This window comes from Nyctibius grandis, chromosome 3, assembly GCF_013368605.1.
Source record: "Nyctibius grandis isolate bNycGra1 chromosome 3, bNycGra1.pri, whole genome shotgun sequence".
Lineage (NCBI taxonomy): Eukaryota > Metazoa > Chordata > Aves > Nyctibiiformes > Nyctibiidae > Nyctibius > Nyctibius grandis.
The window spans coordinates 74,668,048-74,689,206 of record NC_090660.1 but is presented as its reverse complement, the minus strand read 5'-3'; the positions used below and the strand labels follow the sequence as shown (position 1 = coordinate 74,689,206).

Genomic DNA, 21,159 nt, shown 5'->3' with positions numbered 1-21,159 from the left:
TGAATATAAAAAGAAGGGAGTTAAACAATTAAACGATATCTATACAGAAAGATAAACATCTTGTACGTCAAGTTTAAAGAAGCTGTTACTCATTGTATTGACAAGCAAGAAAATTAAATAAGCTTTCTGTCTTGTTACTTAAGTGTAATTCCTTTCTCCAAATCTGTGAAGGACACAATATTACTCACACTTCAAAAAGGCAAAGTAATATAATAAAACAAAACGGTTTTATTCTTACCAGTCCCATGGTTTGTGGGTTACCGCCAGAAGCAGAATCATCTTGATCAACAAAAGCCACATAGACAAGGGAAAAAATAATAGTATTGACATAAAACCAGTTAATACTAAAAGATATTAAAAGTTTTATCAGCATATTATTCCAAAAATGAAGACTGCTATGCATTACTTCTTTAAAATTACACACATTGTAATGAATATTTTTAAAACATTTGAATGCAATGTTTATTCCAGTTTCCTTATGTCAATTTAAGCAGAATCAGAGAAATCAAACAGAACTCGGTAATATGTTATTTCTAAGAACGCTGAGTATGTGCAATCCCTTCTTAAGGCTGGATTCATCAGTCTCTCCCAAAGAGCAAATATACGTTTCATATTAGAACTATATTGTTCATCGCTAATAAAAATCAATCATTTCCCACCTTGTTCAAAACCTGATTTGTTATCCAGCAAAAGGAAGCATAATTATTTTTGTGGCTATCGAAAAACAACTTTTAAAGAAGATAATGATCACACTTTATCAAATGCTAAAATTGCAGTCAATTGTGATGAATTCTGAAAAAGTTCTCTATACTGCAACAGTCACAACTACTTTTGTGCTACGCTTACAACAATATTGTAAACGCTTGTTATAGAAAGGTCATGTCCAAGTGTTGACTGAATAATGTAAAACACATGAATTTGTGGGAAGGCAGCATGGTTTAAGCCATCAAAGCAACACATCAGGGCACAAAATGTTGTTGCATAAATACTTGGTTTCTCTCTTTTACCCTCTTCTGTTGCATTTGTTGATACCCCAAGATCTTCATTATTTGAATTACTGCATCTTAAACAATATCCAGTCACACAGCTAGCAAGAAATGTTTTTTTCATTGTGTTCTGCACACTGCTGAATCCTAATGCAACCAGAACATGGTACTGAGAAAAAACACCAGGTTAAGTAACTTCAGATGAAAAAGCATTTAAACAGAAACCTACTTTCCAAAGGGTACCCAAGAACTCAAAGTTAATGGCTTTCTTACTATAATAAAGATTATCCTCCCTTCCCTAGCTTAAGTATTTCAGTTTTCTTGCCATCATCTTCACATATTAAATTGTATCTATGTCACATATTTTTCTTATCTTAAAAATATTTGTGAATTAAAAAAAAGAGTGGAAGTTAATGGTATTCAACATCCCAGTGGTTGCTAGTGCTAAACTGCAATGCTTTAAACTCCATCTGAACTCCACAGCTAGGACACCAAAAAACCCAGTAATGGAGAGAAATCTCTCTAATTTATCAATTTTTGTTTCAACTTGCTATGAACCAAGTAGAAAAACAAACCAATACTGTATCAAATTAGAGCGCCAAAAATGAATTATTTCTTCCATAATTAGGGATCACCTGAGCCACATATTTCCTGACCCCATTTTGGGTTTTGTCATTATTTTTAGTGGTCTACCAAAAGCAAGATGGAGGGAGTCACAAGTCTTATTTATACGTAGTGAAGCTAAACATTTCAACAGTTTTGTAGTTACAACTCATGGATACTCAAAAAAAAAATTATTCTATATTCCAGACATCTGTTTACCAGGAATAGGCATGTTTGTGTAGCTAAACAGTCATATTTCTATCAACAGAACTCAAGACTAATGATGTTCTCCCCAAGGTGGGACACCTCAACAACCAAGCTGAGAAGCAAGGATGCCGTGTCAGAATAAACTCTCAGATGAAATTAGTTCTCTTGGCTTCTGTCAGGGTCTGATAACCGGGGCAGGAGACTGCAGAAAGCCCCAAGAGTGAATGTAGGCTCACCATGCTGAGCACACGTGTTTGCAGCTTTCAAAGAGAGGTAGAACTAGACAGTGATCATGTCACAAAGGAAAGTACTTGTCTAAGGATAAAAACTTCAACTCTAGAGAGCACATAGAACCATCCTGAAAGTTAATCTGACAATGACCTCATGCATGCTGTAAATGCAAACCAGCACAACTGAAGTTACTCCTCATATTTGGTTTAAGTGTTCAAATAAAATATTTAATAAGATAGAGATGCAAGAAATAAAACCTGTCTAGCAAACTTATTCAGTGTGCAACTGACCTTCTGTCTAGTATTAAAAACCACAGCACACAGGCTGTCACTCCTCCTGGACTGACAACCAGCCCATTCCTGATACACTACTCCAGTCAAGCAGAGCCCAGCACTATACAGCTCAACATCATCAAACCTGTTCCTGTGCCTTTCCCTCTTATCCCACAAAATAATAATGGTCCAGAGCCTGCAAAAGGCTGCCTTACAGGGACACACAAAGCATTTAAGAAATTGGGGACATTAAAAAAGTCATTACTTTCTCAGGTTATAGTTCCACTAATAGTCCACATATTTCTCTTTTACATAAAGAGAAAAAAAAAAGAAAGAAAAAGCATATCAGAGGAAAAACAGTATATAAAGCATGTAAAGAACACTTACATATAGTGTGGCAAAACAGACAAGCCTTTGCCACTACAGCCTATAATATGATGTTTCACTCACAGTACAAAAATACATATTGCTTTCATTCAGCTTTCTCTCTGCCTTAAATCAGACAATAAAACCACTCATCTATTTTCAGTGAGGGGAAGATGAAGAACTTGTCTCTGAGGAAATAAACTGGAAATAGAGACATACATGGCAACTAATTAATTCTTTTGCTCAGTACACAGTGACGGACTATAAAGTTAAATGATGTTGTAAAGCAGTAGGAGAGGAAAGGCTGCTCGAGGGTACTCTATAAGCATCAGTGGAAAACTGTTTTAAAATTCAGCTGCTTGTCTACCAACTAAATTGTCCAAGGAAATGTCTCTTTAGGTTGTCACCATGTGAGCCTGCATTATCCATTTAGTATTAGCATATGTCTAAAATGACTGCTTGTCCTTAAAATTAATGAAAAAAGGCAAATTGGCTTTCTAGCTGGTGGAGGTTCCTCTCCAGACAACATTAAACTAAAGCCTTCTCAGACTGGCCTATTGAAAAATATTCTAATGGCAGAAAAACAAAAACAAACGCCACACAGATCTCAGTTGAAGCTAGTGCATTATTTTTCTCCACCTCAGTCAGTCTCACAAAGGGGAAGACTGAAGACAACTCTATACATTCCATTTAGACATTAAATGATATTCAAGAGCTTGTAATTAACACAGTGGTATAGATATGCTTATTTGCAACTGCGATGTTGTATTATCCATAAACAATATGGCATACATTGCTTTAACACCAGCATATCTGTCCAAGATGGAATAGGAATCATCTTTAACACTCACCAGGGTACCAAACAAAACACCCTGCAAGTAACTGTCACCCTTCACATCTTGGTATCAATTTTATTAAACTTAATCACATATGGGTCTATTAACAGGTAACACAAACAAGCCTCAAAGCATGACCAGTGATAAGAAGAGGCATTCAGTTTTTCTAAAGCAGTATGGAAAAATGTAACTATTTTCCTTTCATATATGTTTGGGTTTTTTATGCCAAACTTTCACCTCATCTCTAAGGCTAAAAAGAGTCTAAGGAGCAATCTGAAATTGTACTGGGTGTCTGTGGCAAGCGGGGGCTGCAGGAGTGGCTGCTGTGAGAAGATGCCAGGGGCTGTCCTGTGCCCAGCACAGCCGGTACCACAATGGACCCACTGCAGGACACAGCTGAGCCCATCAGCCAAGCTTGTGGTGCCTCTGTGAAAACATATTCAAGAAAGGGCAAAACAAAGCACAGCAGTGAGGAGTGAGGACAAAAGTGTGAGAAGCAGCCCTGCAGACACCAAGGTCAGAAGAAGGAGAGAGAGGAGGCACTCCAAGTGCCAGAGCGGAGATTCCCCTGCAGCCCCTTGAGGAGACCATGGTGGAGCAGATGGAAATGTGCAAGAAGACAGGAGCAGCAGATAGAAACCACTGAGTACTGGCTGTAATTCCCCCTGCCCCTCCTGGCCTGACACCACTTATTGCATCATTGAAGGGACTGAGCATAAGCTGGGGTGGTACCAAGGAAGGGGAGCAGGGGTGTCAGGAGTGAAGTTGGGCATGGGGAAAGGGCAGAAAAGGTGTGGTTTTGATGTTTGTCTTTTTGTTTTCCACTACTCAAAATCAGTGATTAAATATTTATTTAAATTGATAATGATTAGGTTAATTTTCCCCAAGTCGAGTCTGTTTTGCCCTCAACAGCAATTGGTAAGCAATCTCCCTGTCTGTACCTCAGCCAACAAGCTTTCTTCTTCCTGTTTCCCCCATCTCACCAAGGGGCATAAGTGAGGGGATGTGAGCAGGCAAGCAGCTAGGCGGGATTTTGGCTGCTAGCCAAGGCTAACCCACCACAGCAATAAAGTTACTTTCTCTTCAAAAATTTAGTTACGCCAGTCTGACTTACAGAGACAAACACTTTCTGAGAAATTTGTGTCTTGCACTCAAAACTAGGTTGGTTTGTATATTTGCAACTGTAACGTCTGGAAAGGTTGAAGCAACTCTCGTGATATTTTTAAATAACATCTAAAATAAGTTGAGATACTGCTCTTTCATGACTGTTTGAAAAATATGTCTGAATGAACATTACATTTGGAATTAAGTGCAACATGCAAAAAAGGGGCATTACATCTACTTTTCACTGCTTCTGCAATATGCAGCCAAAATATTTTACTATTAGGATGTTAATATTGTACTACATTAGGAAGATGTCCATTAAGCGATACAAGCCACATTTTCGTTCTGGAACCACAAACTAGTTATGATATCTTACATGTGGTTTGTAAAGCAAAGCCTGTTTATGGATACAGATTTCTGAAACTTTGAAATAGTCAACCCAAGGCTAAGGAAATAAAAGAAATTTAATCTCAAAAAGAAATTTAATAAAAGAAATGTAATCAAAGAAGAGCAAGGTGAAGACACACTGCCTGCATTTTAACAAATTTACAGTTCAAAGCCATCTACTTCCTCAGTGAGAACTGAAGAAATGCCACAAGGAACTTACCTGCTAATGCTTTTATCACAAATCAACTGAAGAGTTTTACTGCTCTATAGTCTTCTTTAAGAAACAGTATCGAAACTACTTTTCTCTTGCATTTTTCTTAAGTATGAAGCACTAGTTAAATTACTTTCAGGGAAACAAAGAGAAACAGTCACAGCAATTTAAAAAAAAAAAAAAAGAAAGGCATTCAATATTTTTATGCTTTACATTATGACAGAATTTCACCATTCCAGTGTTTTACTGTTTTGTACGGCAGTGCTGACATTGAACTTGAAAGAAGTAAAAATAGAGCTGGTGGTTTTTAATCCTTACCAAATACAAAACAAATAAACAAAAATCACTGAAATTATCTCAGACCGTTCATTCCTTACCTTCTGTTTCTCTCCTCATTCTCATTCTGTCAAGTTTCTTCTGCTGCTCCCTCAACAGTGCCTGCTGTTGAATCTCTAGAGTCTGGTCATCTTTTGGAGGATCAGGATACATGTGCCTCAAGCCCATACGCGTTTCAGAATCTAGAGCAAAGATGAAATTTAAATTTTTCCCCTAAACCAATGTTTCTGAAAAACAATTTTTAAAGGACTAGCTACAGATACAAAGTCATAAAAAACATTAAAAATAATGGTGACAATGGCCAAGAGGATGAGCCGCTTCAGCAATGATTTTACAATTTTACTATAATAAAAAATATATTTTCTGGTAAAGGAGAAACAAAGTTACACAGAATCATGTTGGTGGGTAAAAAAAAATCAAATTCAGTCTACTTTCAGTAACATCATAATATCAAACGCACAAGAAGTTTAAGCAGCAAGGACTAGAAGCTAGGTGAGTGCTCTGAGTGATAACTCAGCATTACAATGCCATGAATTGTGTGCACTTGTAGAAACAGCCACACAGAGAGACATACACACATATAAAATGCTGTCCACAGAGTATGTTGTGTATGGGCAGTAGCTGTGAAGAGCCTAATTTTTATTCTTGTCTTTAAATCCTAGTTGGCGTGGAAGATAGAGGAAAAGAACACGATGTTTCGCTACCTTTCTTCATCAATAACAAGAAGATCTACCTGCCTTTGTATTTAAGTTCATTAAATTCCCAGATATTCTGAATATTGACAGGATCTTGTGCCTCCTTTGATGGAGGTCGCCTTACTGGAGCCTGCAGACGAAGCCTGGCCATCTCAAATACGTCCTTTGGGTTCTTCTCTCTCCTCCCGCTTGAAAAGTTTGTAAAACAAGCAGAATATAATTTAACACTGTAATATTAATGAGTTGGATGGAAATATAATATTGATAAAGATCACATCTTTTATCCTTAAATAAAGCTATCAAAACAGGAAAATAAATTTGGAAGTAATGACACTGCATATGGTATTATAAAAAGGGATAATCTACTTAAAAAACAAAAAAAAACCCTCATACTTTATGGAGTGGAACTAAGACTGATGATCTGATGAGTCTTTTCCACCTAACTGGTATGATTAACTAATACATTTTGGAAGTAAACCAAATTTTTTAAATAAAAAGGGTATGATTTTCAATAAGTAAGTGCTTCCACAGCAGTACGCTATTCATAAGCATATTCATCAGCAGTAGTACTGCAGTTTACAGGCACAAATTATGCCCGAGGAAAAAAACGTCATGAGATAAAATTCTGCCTTAGACATCTGTTTTGGACCACTCTCCAAGACACAATATTGCAACTTCCAATCTTACCAGTACAGCCATTCTTACACTAAACTTTAGTAAGATTCTTGGAAAAACCCCATACACGTTAGAAAAAAAAAAAAAGAAGAAATATATAAATATATCTTTATATTTTCATTTCACTCAATTATATTAGCCAACTAATACTAGCTACCAATACACAGTAGCTTTTAGTTCCTGTGCAAAATCTAACTTTTAAAACTGAAGATGAAATTCTTACCGTGTAATAGGTACATCATCATCACTGGCCACATTTAGCAACTGTTCCTGCAGTCGCTTCTCTTCGCTACGAAGCTGTTTCCTCATCTCTGATAATTCATTTATCACATTCTTTCTCTCCTCTGGAATTTAACACAAATAATTTAAAAATAAAGAGTGTAAGAGACTTTTCTGCCTGCCTCATTAAAAAAAAAGAGAGATAATGAACTGTTAATTAAAACAAGGATTATAAAAAACACAAGAATTGCAGCATTTCATACACTAGAAATTAGGTCAGAGCTTGTATTTTGAGACAGCACACGGACCAGATCACCTGAACAGCAGAAAGCATCCCAACTTCTATGGAAATGTTTTGTTGTATTTAAAAAGGGAAAAGCTATGAAACACCAGCAAGCGGGCACTGCTAGTAAATAGCCTTATTTTGAAATTAGCAAATCTAGACAGTCCTCAGAGTCCCAGAGGCAGATGACAGGAATTGAGGTGACATCAGCAAGCACGCAACCTCATTTCTGTTTCCTGAGTCAAAAGCGGGATATCTGTTTGCTCAGTGTAGACTCTCTTAAGTGTTCCAGAGTTCTAACTTCAACACTTATTTTTAGTATGTACTTATGTTGAATTTTTAGACCTACTTTGAGTCTAAGCTGTTTTTTGTGGCCAGGACAGCATTCCTCCACAAGTTAAAACAGTTTCATAAATTCCTTATTTTCCAAATAACAAGCTTAATAATTTGATAGTTTACTGACTTTTAGTCTGAGTCCAGAACCTAGCAGGCAAGCAAGTTTTACTAGCTTAAATCCTCAAACACAAGATTTAATTCATATGTCTTTATTTCTCTCACGATAGATGGCCTGAGTCAACCTATTCCCAAGAACTGCATTAAGAACCACCCTGCCTTCCATTTAGTGAAGAGCCGTAACTGCCCAGAATGGACCCAGGTACTGACTGCTGGGGGTTAGCATCTGTAGGATATCACTTACTGTTACATTCCATGTGTTGTTTCTTTTATACTTGTAAAAAAGAACCACAAGAAAAATTACTGCTTTCCACCCACATATTGCCAAGATAACTAACATATAATGAGCAACGGAGATCCTCCCAGCATATCTCAATTTTAAAGCCACCAGTGAAAGCAAAGAGGAACGAGCAGAGGATTAGGCAGATTAACAAAAGAATTTAAGAGTTAGAACTGCCATGTTCTCCACATTGTTGGTCTAATCCGTTACTCAGCCAATCCAAAACTCTCCCGTTTTGCAGTGTTCTGGTCACAGTGGTCACCACTGTCCTGACTGAAAGATCCAGAACTTCCCATGCAAATTATTCCATTATCAAAGTTTTGAGAAAAAAATACTTCCTGATGAAGACACATAATACATGCATTTTTATTTTGTATTAATACTTCAGACATACTATACTAATACACCGATAATACTAAGACAGAGAACACGCACACAGAAATGCAAACTTTATAAACTATTCCTTTGCAGGCAAGAAAGAGAACTGTAACTGAGAACAATTTCATTGTAATAGAAAGTGAGCTTGCAGCAAAGACAATACCTACCAAAGGCACGCAACTGATTTCTTCTAGCAGTGACAGGTGGAGAAGGAACCCTTGGTTGTGGAGGATCCTAGAGATGATAATGAATATGAAATGTTAACATGTCAAAGGAAGAAAATATAGCAGACATAAAATAAGGAAATAAAATGTACTTATGTCCAATTTATGTTAACTGCCATTACTACTGTAAGACAGAACAGTAACCAGTAACCTTACAGGTAGTTAATGCCTAAGGGTTTTTTAAATCTGATCTTTAAATACATAATCCAAATTACTATGATAATACATATAATGCACTATTCAGAGATCTAGACAAAGCTATACCAAGTACTGCAAAGACACAGAAATAAACTGACCTTCCTCCAGAGCATTCTTAACATTTAGGGAAAGCAACAGTTTTAAATAAGGTTTAAAGACTTACTTAAAACATTTTCTGAAACTGCACTATAAAGTATTTTGCCAAATTATCATTTTCATGGCAAATTCATTTTTTAAATTTTTAGCCTACTTCATACAGACAGTTGGCAAAAAAAACATTTCCAATAAAAAGTCAGAAGTGTGGCCTGAGATTCAAATATCACAGATGATTATTTAATCTGCTCTTCACAGGAGAAATTTCTTTAAAAACAAACTTGTCCCAGGGAAGATTAAATCAAGTGAAAGAAATGAGTGGTCTCGGGACCACTACTGTAACTCACTCATGATGCAAAGAAGAAAGTGAAATGTATTAGGAGTTATAATATTTTTGTACCTTCAAAAACACAAAGAGAAAACAATAATGTCTGTAGCTTAAACTTCATGGCCTTAGCTAAATTCTACTCTGAGAGAACACAATGAGTTGCTAGATTAATGTAAACTTTCTTATCCTAAACCTTGAGACCGCTAGACCCTTGATAAGCTGGACAGAATATCTACACTCATGCATGCAGAAAAAAAACATAAATAACACACCTCCAAAAAAAATTCTCCAATACTTTGAATAAAATTGAACATTAACTTTCAGAGCTACAAGACTGGCTAACATAAACACTGATTCCAGTTATTTGCACTATTCCAGTAATAACTGGCAAACATTAAAAACCTGGTAGGATTTCATACACTGCACTGTCTTAAATAAATCAGTAAATGTTGACTATAAAAATCATACTTGTGCATAGTAAGATACATTGCTGTCAGCAGAGGGAATTCTTTCTTCTTTTCTTATTGATTTGTTCTGAAGAGCAGGAATGATAGGAGAAGGTTGCCTTGCAAACTGCAAAGAGGAAAGCAAGACTGAAACTACATTCCTATAGACTGAACAAAGTATTATTTTGGATGGGAGGAGTTTGGCTGTTATTTTTCATTTACCAGAAAAATGATTTTTGCTTATCTTAAGTGAATTATTTTTGTATTTAATTTGCTTTCAACTCTTAACCGCATAAAACCATTGCCAAAATTCTTTCATGTGATTTTATTTTCTACCTAGAGTAATTTTAATACTTTTTTCCTATGATGTAGTTTTTTTAATTTATGGTTAAGTTACGTATCTTTTTTTCCTCTAGACACTTCTATTGTATCTGTCCATTTTAGAGAAATGGCATATAGAAATTTCTAGAAGAGAAACAGTTCTGTAATTTATTTAGATTTTGTCCATCAGAATTCTATGTGATGGACTTGTTCCATGATCCAGGTCAAAGGAAAATAATAAAATTACAAAGAACATAATCATTAAAGATGAACAGTCCTCCAGTCCTCTAAATTATATAACTTTATTTCTGTTTGCACTTGCACCTCAGCTAAAGCAGGCCACGGTACTTCACAGCAGATATAAAAATCAAGAGTGCAGCTTGCTCTTATTTATCTTGTTTTTACTACTTTTTTAATGCAAATGTCATCAGCAAGGTAAGTTTCCACTGTAGTATGTCTGATTTTTCAATCAGCTGTTCTCTGTCTCTGCGCTAAGTTACTATGGTTACTTTACCATAGCTTGATAAAGTAAGAAGGGAACAACACTGAAGGTAGAGGTCTAAGAAATCATGCAATTTCTTTAAAATTCAGTTATTTTTAAAAGTTTGGAAGAAGTATTTATATCTTAGAAAGTCACTGAAGCATACCATCTTCTTTTCTTCTTCCATCTTTTCTTTCTCAAAATATTGTCTAAGTTGTTCATCTTGCTTTTCTTCTTTTTCTTTTCTTCTTTTTTCTGCCTCTTTTTGCCTCTCTTCATCTAATCGAATCATTTCTTTATTTTTCAATCTTTGCTGTAACATAAACATTATTAAAGTTTTGCTTTGTTTTTCTTTGAGAAGTTAAAATTACACATCAAAGTGATTAGTATGCAATGAAAAGCGTATTTCATTAGGCTGACTTCAAACATTCAAATTAAAAACTATATAATGCAAATATTAAACATCTGCAGTCCAGGCTCTGCTAACATCATTTAACAGAATTCCTAATAACTTCAATAAACACCAGTTTGTCTCCCGAAATCTGCTGCCAGTTAAGGCTAAACTGCAGGAGTCATTTCCAAAAATTCAGATTCAAACAAAACATACTGCAAACATGCACCACCCTATCACAAGCCCAGAGTGAAAATTATCGAGTCTCAATTTTAATCTTGTTTTGTGAAAAGCAATGATACCATTTAGTTTCCTACTTTATACTAGAGCTGCTCTATTATCCAGAAGACAAGAGTCATTCAACTAACTTGCTCATACTAGGGAAGAGAAACTAGAATATAAGCTAAGTGTTCTGTCTTAGCAATCCTTAAGTCCTACATCCTGAAGTGATCTTTCATAATCCTGCAGGGTACTGAAAGATTTTTACATCTCTGATGGCCTTGTGTCCTTTTCCTACAATTATTTATGAGGTTCTGAATTATGCAAATTCATTCAATTCTCCAGACCTCATAAATAAATCTTTTGCATTTGAATTAAATCACAAGTTTACCTCCATGAAAACTATTCATTAGATTTGCTTGGCATTCTTCCAAAACAAGCAGTATTCTTATCTCAAAGATATATCCTGGCCAATTCAAAAAAAGGCTTTATGAAATCTTCCTGTATAGCTACATTCAGAATACAAATAATTCCATGAGAGCTAGATTTAAGAGGCTAACAAAAAAAGAAAAAAAAAGCTGGTGGGGTTTTTTTAATTCACCAATTGACAAAGCTTTTTATTGGCCTCACAAACAATTTCCTTTAAAAAGGAGAGCATCACTGTCAATTATAAAACTACACAATTTTTCTTAGAAGAATTAACACTACTTCAAGTTGGTAGTATACCATAAAGAATGAGAAAAATGTTCTAGTTAATACTGACAATTTTCTACCTCTCCTCTGGCTAATGTAGACCCATTTAAAAACAAAGACCAATTCACAGGACACTTCTCAGTTTACCTTCTTAATCTAGAGGACAAATATTACAAAGGATTAGTTTAGGATGGAAAAGTGTCAAGGTATAAAAATACTATACCTCCTCTTCTTTCTTTCTTTTCTCTTCTTGTTCATTTTCATATGCTTTTTGAATTCTCATCCTCTCTTCCGCTATTCGTTTTTCTTCTTCTTCTTCTTCCATTCTAAGTTTTTCTCGCTCTGCTTGTTCCCTACGTCTCTTTTCTTCAATCTAGAAAATAAAGTAGCATTCAGCTGTCAATAGCCAGCAGTAATCTGATGAACAACATTCACCATCATGATCTTCTATGACTTTTGTAGTACCTACTTGCACAATCAAAGATTGTTCGGAGCAACGGAAAGAATTCTAAGGCCAGTCCTACATTTTAGCTTCAGAATTTCTTTAAAATTAGATGGTATTTTACTATTTCTTTTTTACCACTATTTACTGAACCACCCTCCAGTAAGAACATTAATTATAAATGCTACTGATAAAACCAGAATATTTCCTAATACTTACTAACACTTACTCTACTCCAGATGCGCTTTTCTTCACTGATTAAATAATGGAAGGTGGGAAACCAAAACAAAAGAGACATAGCAGTTATCTTTTTCCTTCCCACAATTATAATATTTTTAGACACAGCACTGACCTACTGATGCCAAAGATCTGCCCATTCTTGATTCTTTTTGGCAGCCCTATACATGGCAAAAAAACCTTGATCTTGTCTTTTAAGAGATCCACATCAAGCTACCATATGACAATCGTGCTCTTAAACTACCTAGGATTCCCTTAACATTGGTATTTAATTAAATTAATATTTCATTCTCGTGGCATAAGATTATACGCGAAGTATTACAGACAGAATACAGAAGCTGGCAGAAGAACAATTTTTTAGACCCATCAATAAATAATTACACTATTATTGTCTCACTGATCACCATTTCATTCTGATGAAAGCGCATTTGTATCATATAGACTACCAAGGGCAAACACCTTTGTTTCTTTATATATTTATGTATGCAAACTTGACTGTATGCACTGTTTGAGAACTCAATACTGTATTTAGAGAGCTGTACTTAAAAAAAAAAAGGACAGAATCTAGATTAATAAAGGCAACTATTAGTAGCATCACTTTTATGAGCATTTCTTAAGTAAGGCAAAATATGAGAGACTCAATAGCATATAGCTCTTAGTACACCTCTTGTGTACAGAATTGGCTATGATTGGATAAGGTCTTTGGTCAGCAGTATCTGATTATTTATTTTGACTGTAATCCCTCTTTTTAAAATTTATTTAACCAGATGATAACTGGTGTGCGCATTCACCTGTAGACGAAGAAAGTTCTTGTACGACTCCTGTCGCTTAAGATGCTGTGGAGATGGTGGTTCACCAAACACATTACCTCGAGCAAAAGGAGAGGTCTGTGCAAATGTAAAACCTACAGAAGGGGAAGTTACAGGTAAAAATCAAAGCAAATTTAAGACAGCAAGCCAGAGTGAAGAAGCATGAATCAGAGATACTTGTTTCAAAAGGTAGTTTATGACAGCCATAATTCAGGGCTATAGCTGAAAACGGTAGCTGGGATTCAAAGTTCTTATGTTGTCTGCCTAAAATACTGTCAGGTTTTAACTGCTCCATTAATAATGTCCAAGCGAGTTGTCTTTTTACAAAACAACACCTATAAAAGTCATATATTCTACTGTCCAATCTGCAGTTTAGCATCTAAAAATGTTACCTGTAAGCTAATTAGAAGAGTAAAGATTTTACATCTCATAACTTTACTGCCTGCAATTACTCTGACAGCACATGTAGTTCTGTTCCTTAGGTTCATTCGCTCTTTAAAACCGGAACATCCTAACAGAACAAATATTTACGTAAAATATCAATGGATGCTACAAAAAACAAAGCCCAAAACTGGCAAATAAAATTCTAAGCAATCAGAAAATTGAATTCTGCCAGTATAAGGTGCTCTCCATACTACAAAGTTTGAAGTGTCAGGACTCCTTTAGCCCTGAGTTACGAACGTGTCATAACCACACAGTCCCAAAAGCTCTAGATAGGAGGGTTAACTCAGATCCCACACAGAACAGGTTTTGCAGAACAGGATCCCTACAGGAAGCAGAGGAGAAAGGAAGGAAGTAAATGAAAAGTAGAGTAAGTTGTGTTAACTTTCCAGCTGACACAGCATGTTCTTCATTCATATCATCTCTGCTCCAAAGGACAGTGCCTCAAGGATGTGCAAGAGCCATAGCTCCACTGAGCTGAACACAGCTATAGTTGTTCTCACGTTTCCCCCTTCCATTTCCCTATATGGTGATGTACCACCCGAGCCAGATGAAAGCAGAAATAAGACATACGCTTATTCCCATAGGAATGCACATGCTTACTGCTACAGCCTAGCCTTAGGAGCATGTGCTTGCATACCAAGGAGTACACTTCGAGGTTCGTATTATTTTTCCTTACATGGAATTGCTGTTTGAATCCTTCCAAAATATAACTAAATTTACATGTGGCTCTTTCACGATGGATTTATTTCACATTCCATGCAAAAAAGAAGAATACAGTTTATATACCATTTGAAGGCGTGGACACAAGGCAGACAAGTTAATATGTAAGGTATCAAGCAATGAATTTACTGTGTACCAGCTACTATCCTGCAAGTTCCTCTTTTAATGGGGTGATGTACAAAAAAATCCACAAAAACAAACAAAACAAAAAACAAAGAACCAAAAACACCAAAACCAAAACCTACACAAAGCCACTTTAATGCCTGACTACTCAAATGGAAGGTGCAAGACTATAAAGTTCCCACCACTGATCTGCACCACCTCCTGATCCCAAAGTAAGTGATCTAACGAGGGGATTCTCTGCTATTCTGCATTATTACTTTATTGGCCTTGCTGGTTTCACTTCTTACTAAATGGTAAAGAGCAAGAGGGAGGGACAGAAGGAACACAAAAAAATTTATTCTACAGCCAGTGGTCAGGACACTGAATTGCAATCACGCAAAGTAGATCCATGTCCCAAACACCATGCAATTCTTTATATAGAAGTGCAACAGTTCAGACAGGAGAAAAAAAAGCAGCATCTAAGCTGACTAGAGGAGACCACCACCGATCTTGGCCTTTGCCCATCCCAGACTAGGGATAGGTCTGGAGTACCACAGCGCTCTCATTTTGATGACTCACAAAACATAAGAAGAGAAAGATCCATTAGTTTTTAAATAGGAAAATAAAATAAATTCCCTAAAACTTGCAGGCAGTGCACAGGGCTGCATATGTACCCAATTTACCTGTAACTTTTTAGAACTTGTTAACCTAGTTAGTGTACCAATTTCATCATACATTTGCAGAGCCTCCTCCTTTTATTCCATATTCTCTCCTACTATACAGTTGTATTTTACTGTGTCATTTAAAAGTAAAACAAACATGTACGAAGATTTTATTAAATAACATAGAACCTGGAAAACTAATATACTGATCCTGACTGTTCAGTGCTATAACAGTTATTAGTTATCATTAGTGACAAGACAGGTAAGAAAAGACATTTTCAGTGCACAGAGTGACAGCAATGAAGTTTAGGAAAGAAGCGTGATACTGACTCAGCAGGTAAAGAGCACTAACTCTATCATAGGACTACTAGAAAAGAGTAAAGAACATAGAGAATTTTGATCACTAAGACCTATAAATAATTAGAGCTGTAATACAGGATTCTTAAAAACCTGCTGTTTTATTTGTAGATGCTTCTGTGTTCTCAGGTCTTGGGGAGGCCAAACTTAGGTCAGCAGATACAATAGCCCTTTTATCTTCATATAGTCTTGCCTCTCGATTATGATATGCATCTTCGTTTTGCTTGTGCATCATATTCAAGTCCGCTAAAGGAAAGGGGAAATAACCATTTATAACATTTTATTCTCATAAAAGGCATGTTCACCATAGATTCTCAAAAATACAGGGATTTTTGAGCATACTCCACTTTTCCTGGGTGTACCAACTATGGGAACAAAAAAATTAAGCAAAGACAAGAATACAGAAGCTATAGGTGAAATACTAGTCATTAGGAATTCACTGATTAAAAGATCTTATTTTTTTGGTTTTCTTTTGACAGGAATGATTCTTCACAGCAAACCTCCCCTTTCCCCCACCTAAAAATGCTATGAAATGGAAAGATGAAGAGCTCAAAGACAAAAACGACTGACAAGTCTGTGTTGACAAGCATGTATTTAGAAACCATTCCTCCTTCTATTTTGTTAAAGCTGTAAAATACTTTTGAGTTTAGTATTGGTATTTTGAGTATTGAATCTCTATTTGAGTACTATTAATAGTGATAAGCACAACTGAACCTTGAAAGTGTATTTTGGTCTTCATGTCTTTAGTAATAATCCAGGTGCATATTACTGTATGTAAGCAAAACAATGTCTTCCAACATTTTCACCAAAATTTACATGGTGCCTCTTAGTTACCATAAAAATCCTGATCAACGATGTTAATTTCTGCTCATTTTGAAGTGTTACCATGCTATACCCAAGACTTGTTTCAAAACAAGTACTACGCAGGTTTCAGATTATCTTTTTAAATAGTGTTTCTGGTACTTATGAATTACTGTAGTCATTTAAGCACACAGATTCCAAGAACTTTAAATTACATCTCTCTCTGTAAAGCAGCCTTTGCTTACATCAGACTCTCAAAAGCTATTTACAGACATTTTCAAGAGGATAAAAAGACACGTCACACTGCATAAAAAAAAGGGACATGGCAGAAAGCATGTTATGTTTCACAACATTTGACTCTCAGCTTATCCATCATGCTGCTAAACTATGGTGGGAAAAATAACTTTACATGTGTAATTCGGGAAAATGGGCTAAGAAACTTCTATCTCTTGGTTCCTCATTTACGGACAGAGATAAGCTTCTCAGCAGGTATATGCAGAGCTCAAACTAATATGAGAGACCTACATTTTCCTCTGACCCACACTACTCACACCATTGTAAAGCCTACAGAAAGAAGCCAGACACTTAAATACAGTGCCTAAAGTCAGGCAGTGTGAACACCTCTGTCCGCTCTGGGGATTAACACAAGCTCAGATCCTCAACATAAGCTTCTAAACTTATTATTTGGGCACACAATCTTTAAAAAGCATTTAAACTTTACCCCCTACCCTCAAACTACACTATGCATTTAGCCAGGTGTAATAAAACTGAAACATTATTTATATATAAACTGTTATCCAGTAAGTGTTCCATGCTTTGAAAATTCTCGTATTTTATTACCAGGAAACATATTTTAAAAATTAATCAGAATTGAACATCGTATTCCAATAACAAAAAAATAAATTTGTTTCACATTAGAAATCAATAGTTATAAAATTGTAAGACTCACTCACTCAGATGCTGAAGGCAAGAATGAAGAGAGCTAGCACAGGCCAAGATTTCCAATCTACAAATCTAATTGTGCCTACTGAGTACTATTTTTATTTTAGATAAACTGTTCCTGTAGGGTTCACTACGAACCAGGATTAGGAATTTGAGTTCTAATCTTACATCTATCTGATTTACTGAAGGGGCGGATAAGCAACTTGCCTAGATCATAGCTACCTCCCAGCTCACTACTCCCATCTTGCATAAAGCAGTACTTCGAAAAAAGCAAACCTTAAAAAACATAACTGCTGACTGCTATTTATATAGCCATTTACCAGCAGTGTTAGTTGGGGAATTTTAAATATTCCACTGAGCTTTATATATTTATTCAAACACGCTTCCATTTTCCATGTCATGAATGGAGTTTTCTAAACCTAGAAGTTATTTTAAAATAAGAAAACAATAAAAAAAAAAAAAAGTTCCTGGAAAACATTTTAAAAGTCTTCACAACAGACTTTAGCACATTTGTATTGCAGATGATTTGAACAGCTTGTTTTCCTCCTTCTCCCTTTATTATTGCAGTGTCTTCACTTATAGTTGACGTGTCCTGTATTTCCCATTTTGTTCAAACTGTACTCTTCGAACGATTCTATAGAAATCAAAGCAGTTACTCACTTGAATATTCCTAGAGTGCATCTGCTTGAAACAAGTATGTCTATTTGTCAATAAAGGGCTACTAGTGTTACAAAACAAGAATAGAGCCCTTAGGAGAGCAAGAGAACATCGATCTTGAAAAGACAACCCATAATTTTGGCTAACATACTTATCAGATTTCCTTTTGCATCTCTGAGAGGAGCACCACCACCACCTCTTCCCCAGGGGTTGTAATTCCTCATTTCTGCTGCTATCTTGGCTTCGTAGCGTTCCTTCTCCTCTCTCTCTTGTCGGCGTCGTTCCTCTCTCTCTCTTATCTAAAAACAAACAAACCAGAGTCAATTGCATAAAATTATCACATTAAGTATAATTTTAATAAAAAGTTAATGGAGCAAGCTCAGTGCTATCATTACCCATTCCTCCCACCTATATCAAGCAAATCGCAAACATTTCACTGCTTATACTGCAGACAGTGCATTGAATACTGTTGTCAAAACGTGCACGTCCAGTTGTGCATAATCACAGAGAAACATACAGATACATATTATACCACTTCCAAGTTCCAGAAACATTCACATCTGACACTTGCAGCAGATCAAAAGTCCCGTATCTTTGGATCTTTGATACAGCTGCCTGAAAATTAAACAGGCAAAATTGTACCATACTACAGCACTTACAACCTGGTATATTTTGTTTAACCAAAACCAGACTAGAGATGACATGAGACAAAGAAAGACTCCTAACAATAAATGTCTTAACAGAATGCTACACAATTCTATAACCATTCATGAAATAGTTTTCTGCATTAATACATGATGATGTACGCAAATAATGCAGAACTCTTCATATGGTTTGTTCTTCCTTTTTTTTTCAAAATCAGATTACATTTACATAACTAAGTCTCCTCATAACTTAATGTAGCACTTATAAAGAGAACAGCTGTTAAAAAAAGTGCATTTCCGTTCAAAGGTTTTAAAACATTAGCTACTATTTATGTAGCTGAAATACATTAATGTATTTTTCTTAAGTTTGTTTCTTAAGGCCTACAGAGGGATTTGGACAGGTTAGATAGATGGGCCGAGACCAACGGCATGAGGTTCAACAAGAACAAGTGCCGGGTCTTACACTTCGGCCACAACAACCCATGCAGCGCTACAGGCTGGGGAAGAGTGGTTAGAAAGTGGCTCGGTGGAAAGAGACCTGGGGGTGCTGATCGACAGCCGGCTAAGCATGAGCCAGCAGTGGTGCCCAGGTGGCCAAGAAGGCCAATGGCATCCTGGCCTCTATTAGGAATAGTGTAGCCAGCCGGTCTAGGGAAGTGATCGTCCCTCTCTACTCGGCACTGGTGAGGCCGCATCTTGAGTACTGTGTCCAGTTCTGGGCCCCACACTTCAAGAAAGATGTTGAGGTGTTGGAGCGAGTCCAGAGGAGGGCGACCAAGCTGGTGAAGGGTCTGGAGGGTCTGTCCTACGAGGAACGGCTGAGGGAGCTGGGGTTGTTTAGCCTGCAGAAGAGGAGGCTCAGAGGTGACCTTATTGCAGTCTACAACTACCTGAAGGGAGGTTGTAGTGAAGTGGGAGTTGGCCTCTTCTCCCGGGCAACTAGCGATAGGACAAGAGGACACAGCCTCAAGCTTCACCAGGGGAGGTTCAGGTTGGACATTAGGAAGAATTTCCTTTCAGAAAGGGTTATTAGACATTGGAATGGGCTGCCCAGGGAGGTGGTGGAGTCACCATCTCTGGATGTGTTTAAGAAAAGCCTGGACATGGCACTTAGTGCCATGGTCCAGTTGACAGGGTGGTGTCAGGGCAACGGTTGGACTCGATGATCCCTGAGGTCTCTTCCAACCTGGTTGATTCTGTGATTCTGTGATTCTGTGCATTAGACAAACATTTCCTTTATCAGGTAGTCAGACAATTTCATAAGAGATGTGAATCAACATATCTAGCCTTTCAACTGTTTGCAAAAATGGTCAGTCAGGTTTGTTTATAGGAAAAAAAAAAAGCAGAATACCTTCTGTTCACTTTCAACCATACGCAGCACAGTAACTTTGAAAGACTGTATCGTGCCACGTTTATTAGACCTTTATGTCAAATTGTGCAGTCTCTCATATGGCAAGACAAAATTTACTTCTTAAGACTATAGTAAGAAAATGCCTTCGGAGACGCGTAAGTGCAATATCAGACACGATTCCTAAATGTTTATTTTATTCTTAATTTGACCTTGATTGGCAGCCTCTCCTTTATCCTTATGCACAATCATAAGTAGAACTAGAATATTTTTATAGCAATTATTTACCTCTGCTGAAGAAATATATAAAGAAGAATAACATAAGAAAACATTAGTGCCACTGAACTGGGTTCTAGCAAACTCTCTTCTGAAAGAACATGTCTTATCATGGTCAAATACATTTTGTAAGTATGAACTCCCATAAGGTACAGCAGCGAAAAGCCACTAAAATGAGTAGGTGACTAGGACATCTACTGGAAGACAAGAAATTTGTCCAGTCTATCAAAAAAGGAAGCTGAAAAGAGATTAAGACACCACCAACAAACACACTGGAAGTAAACATTAGGGAAGCTTTTGATTTAGCATCCAAATGATCATAGAATCAAAGAATCATTTTGGTTGGAAAAGGCGTTTAAGATCATCATGTCCAACTGTATCATGAAGAACTTACTGAAATTAGAGTGTCCCTAATAATTACAGCAATAATGCTCAAAAGCAATCTTTCAATAGGAATACTACAGCAATACAACCCATTGCTTTTAATATGCATGTTGTTATGCTTATGGAAATAATTATAAAAAACTTCATGCCTGGAACTAATCTGTGTGCTGTCAGTCTTAACATTCTCTCTGCATCTGACAAAAAAAAAAAAAAATGAAGAGCTTACTGTCCACCTGAAGAGCTAAAATGAGCTAAAGGAGGGTCAGAGGAATGGGAGAAAGGAAGTAATGAAGGGAGAGGGAGTTAAGAAAGCTTTTTACTTTACTTTTACTTTACTTTTACTCCGGATGCGCTTTTCTTCACTGATTAAATAATGGAAGGTGGGAAACCAAAACAAAAGAGACATAGCAATTATCTT

The 21,159-nt window shown here is 36.4% G+C and overlaps 1 protein-coding gene across 6 annotated transcripts in view; it reads right to left on the bottom strand.

Annotated features, from left to right (window-relative positions):
• The window catches only part of CSPP1 (centrosome and spindle pole associated protein 1), a 76,512-nt gene that overhangs the window by 9,610 nt on the left and 45,743 nt on the right, over positions 1–21,159 (bottom strand). For all 6 annotated transcript variants that reach the window (XM_068395990.1, XM_068395991.1, XM_068395988.1 and 3 more), the window contains 11 exons: positions 18,241–18,388; positions 15,783–15,935; positions 13,387–13,499; positions 12,140–12,289; positions 10,780–10,926; positions 9,834–9,938; positions 8,690–8,756; positions 7,133–7,253; positions 6,277–6,422; positions 5,581–5,721; positions 239–279 (listed from right to left, as the gene is read on the bottom strand). In XM_068395990.1, coding sequence (XP_068252091.1) covers positions 239–279; positions 5,581–5,721; positions 6,277–6,422; positions 7,133–7,253; positions 8,690–8,756; positions 9,834–9,938; positions 10,780–10,926; positions 12,140–12,289; positions 13,387–13,499; positions 15,783–15,935; positions 18,241–18,388 — 1,332 coding nt within the window. The remainder of the gene's footprint in view (positions 1–238; positions 280–5,580; positions 5,722–6,276; positions 6,423–7,132; positions 7,254–8,689; positions 8,757–9,833; positions 9,939–10,779; positions 10,927–12,139; positions 12,290–13,386; positions 13,500–15,782; positions 15,936–18,240; positions 18,389–21,159) is intronic.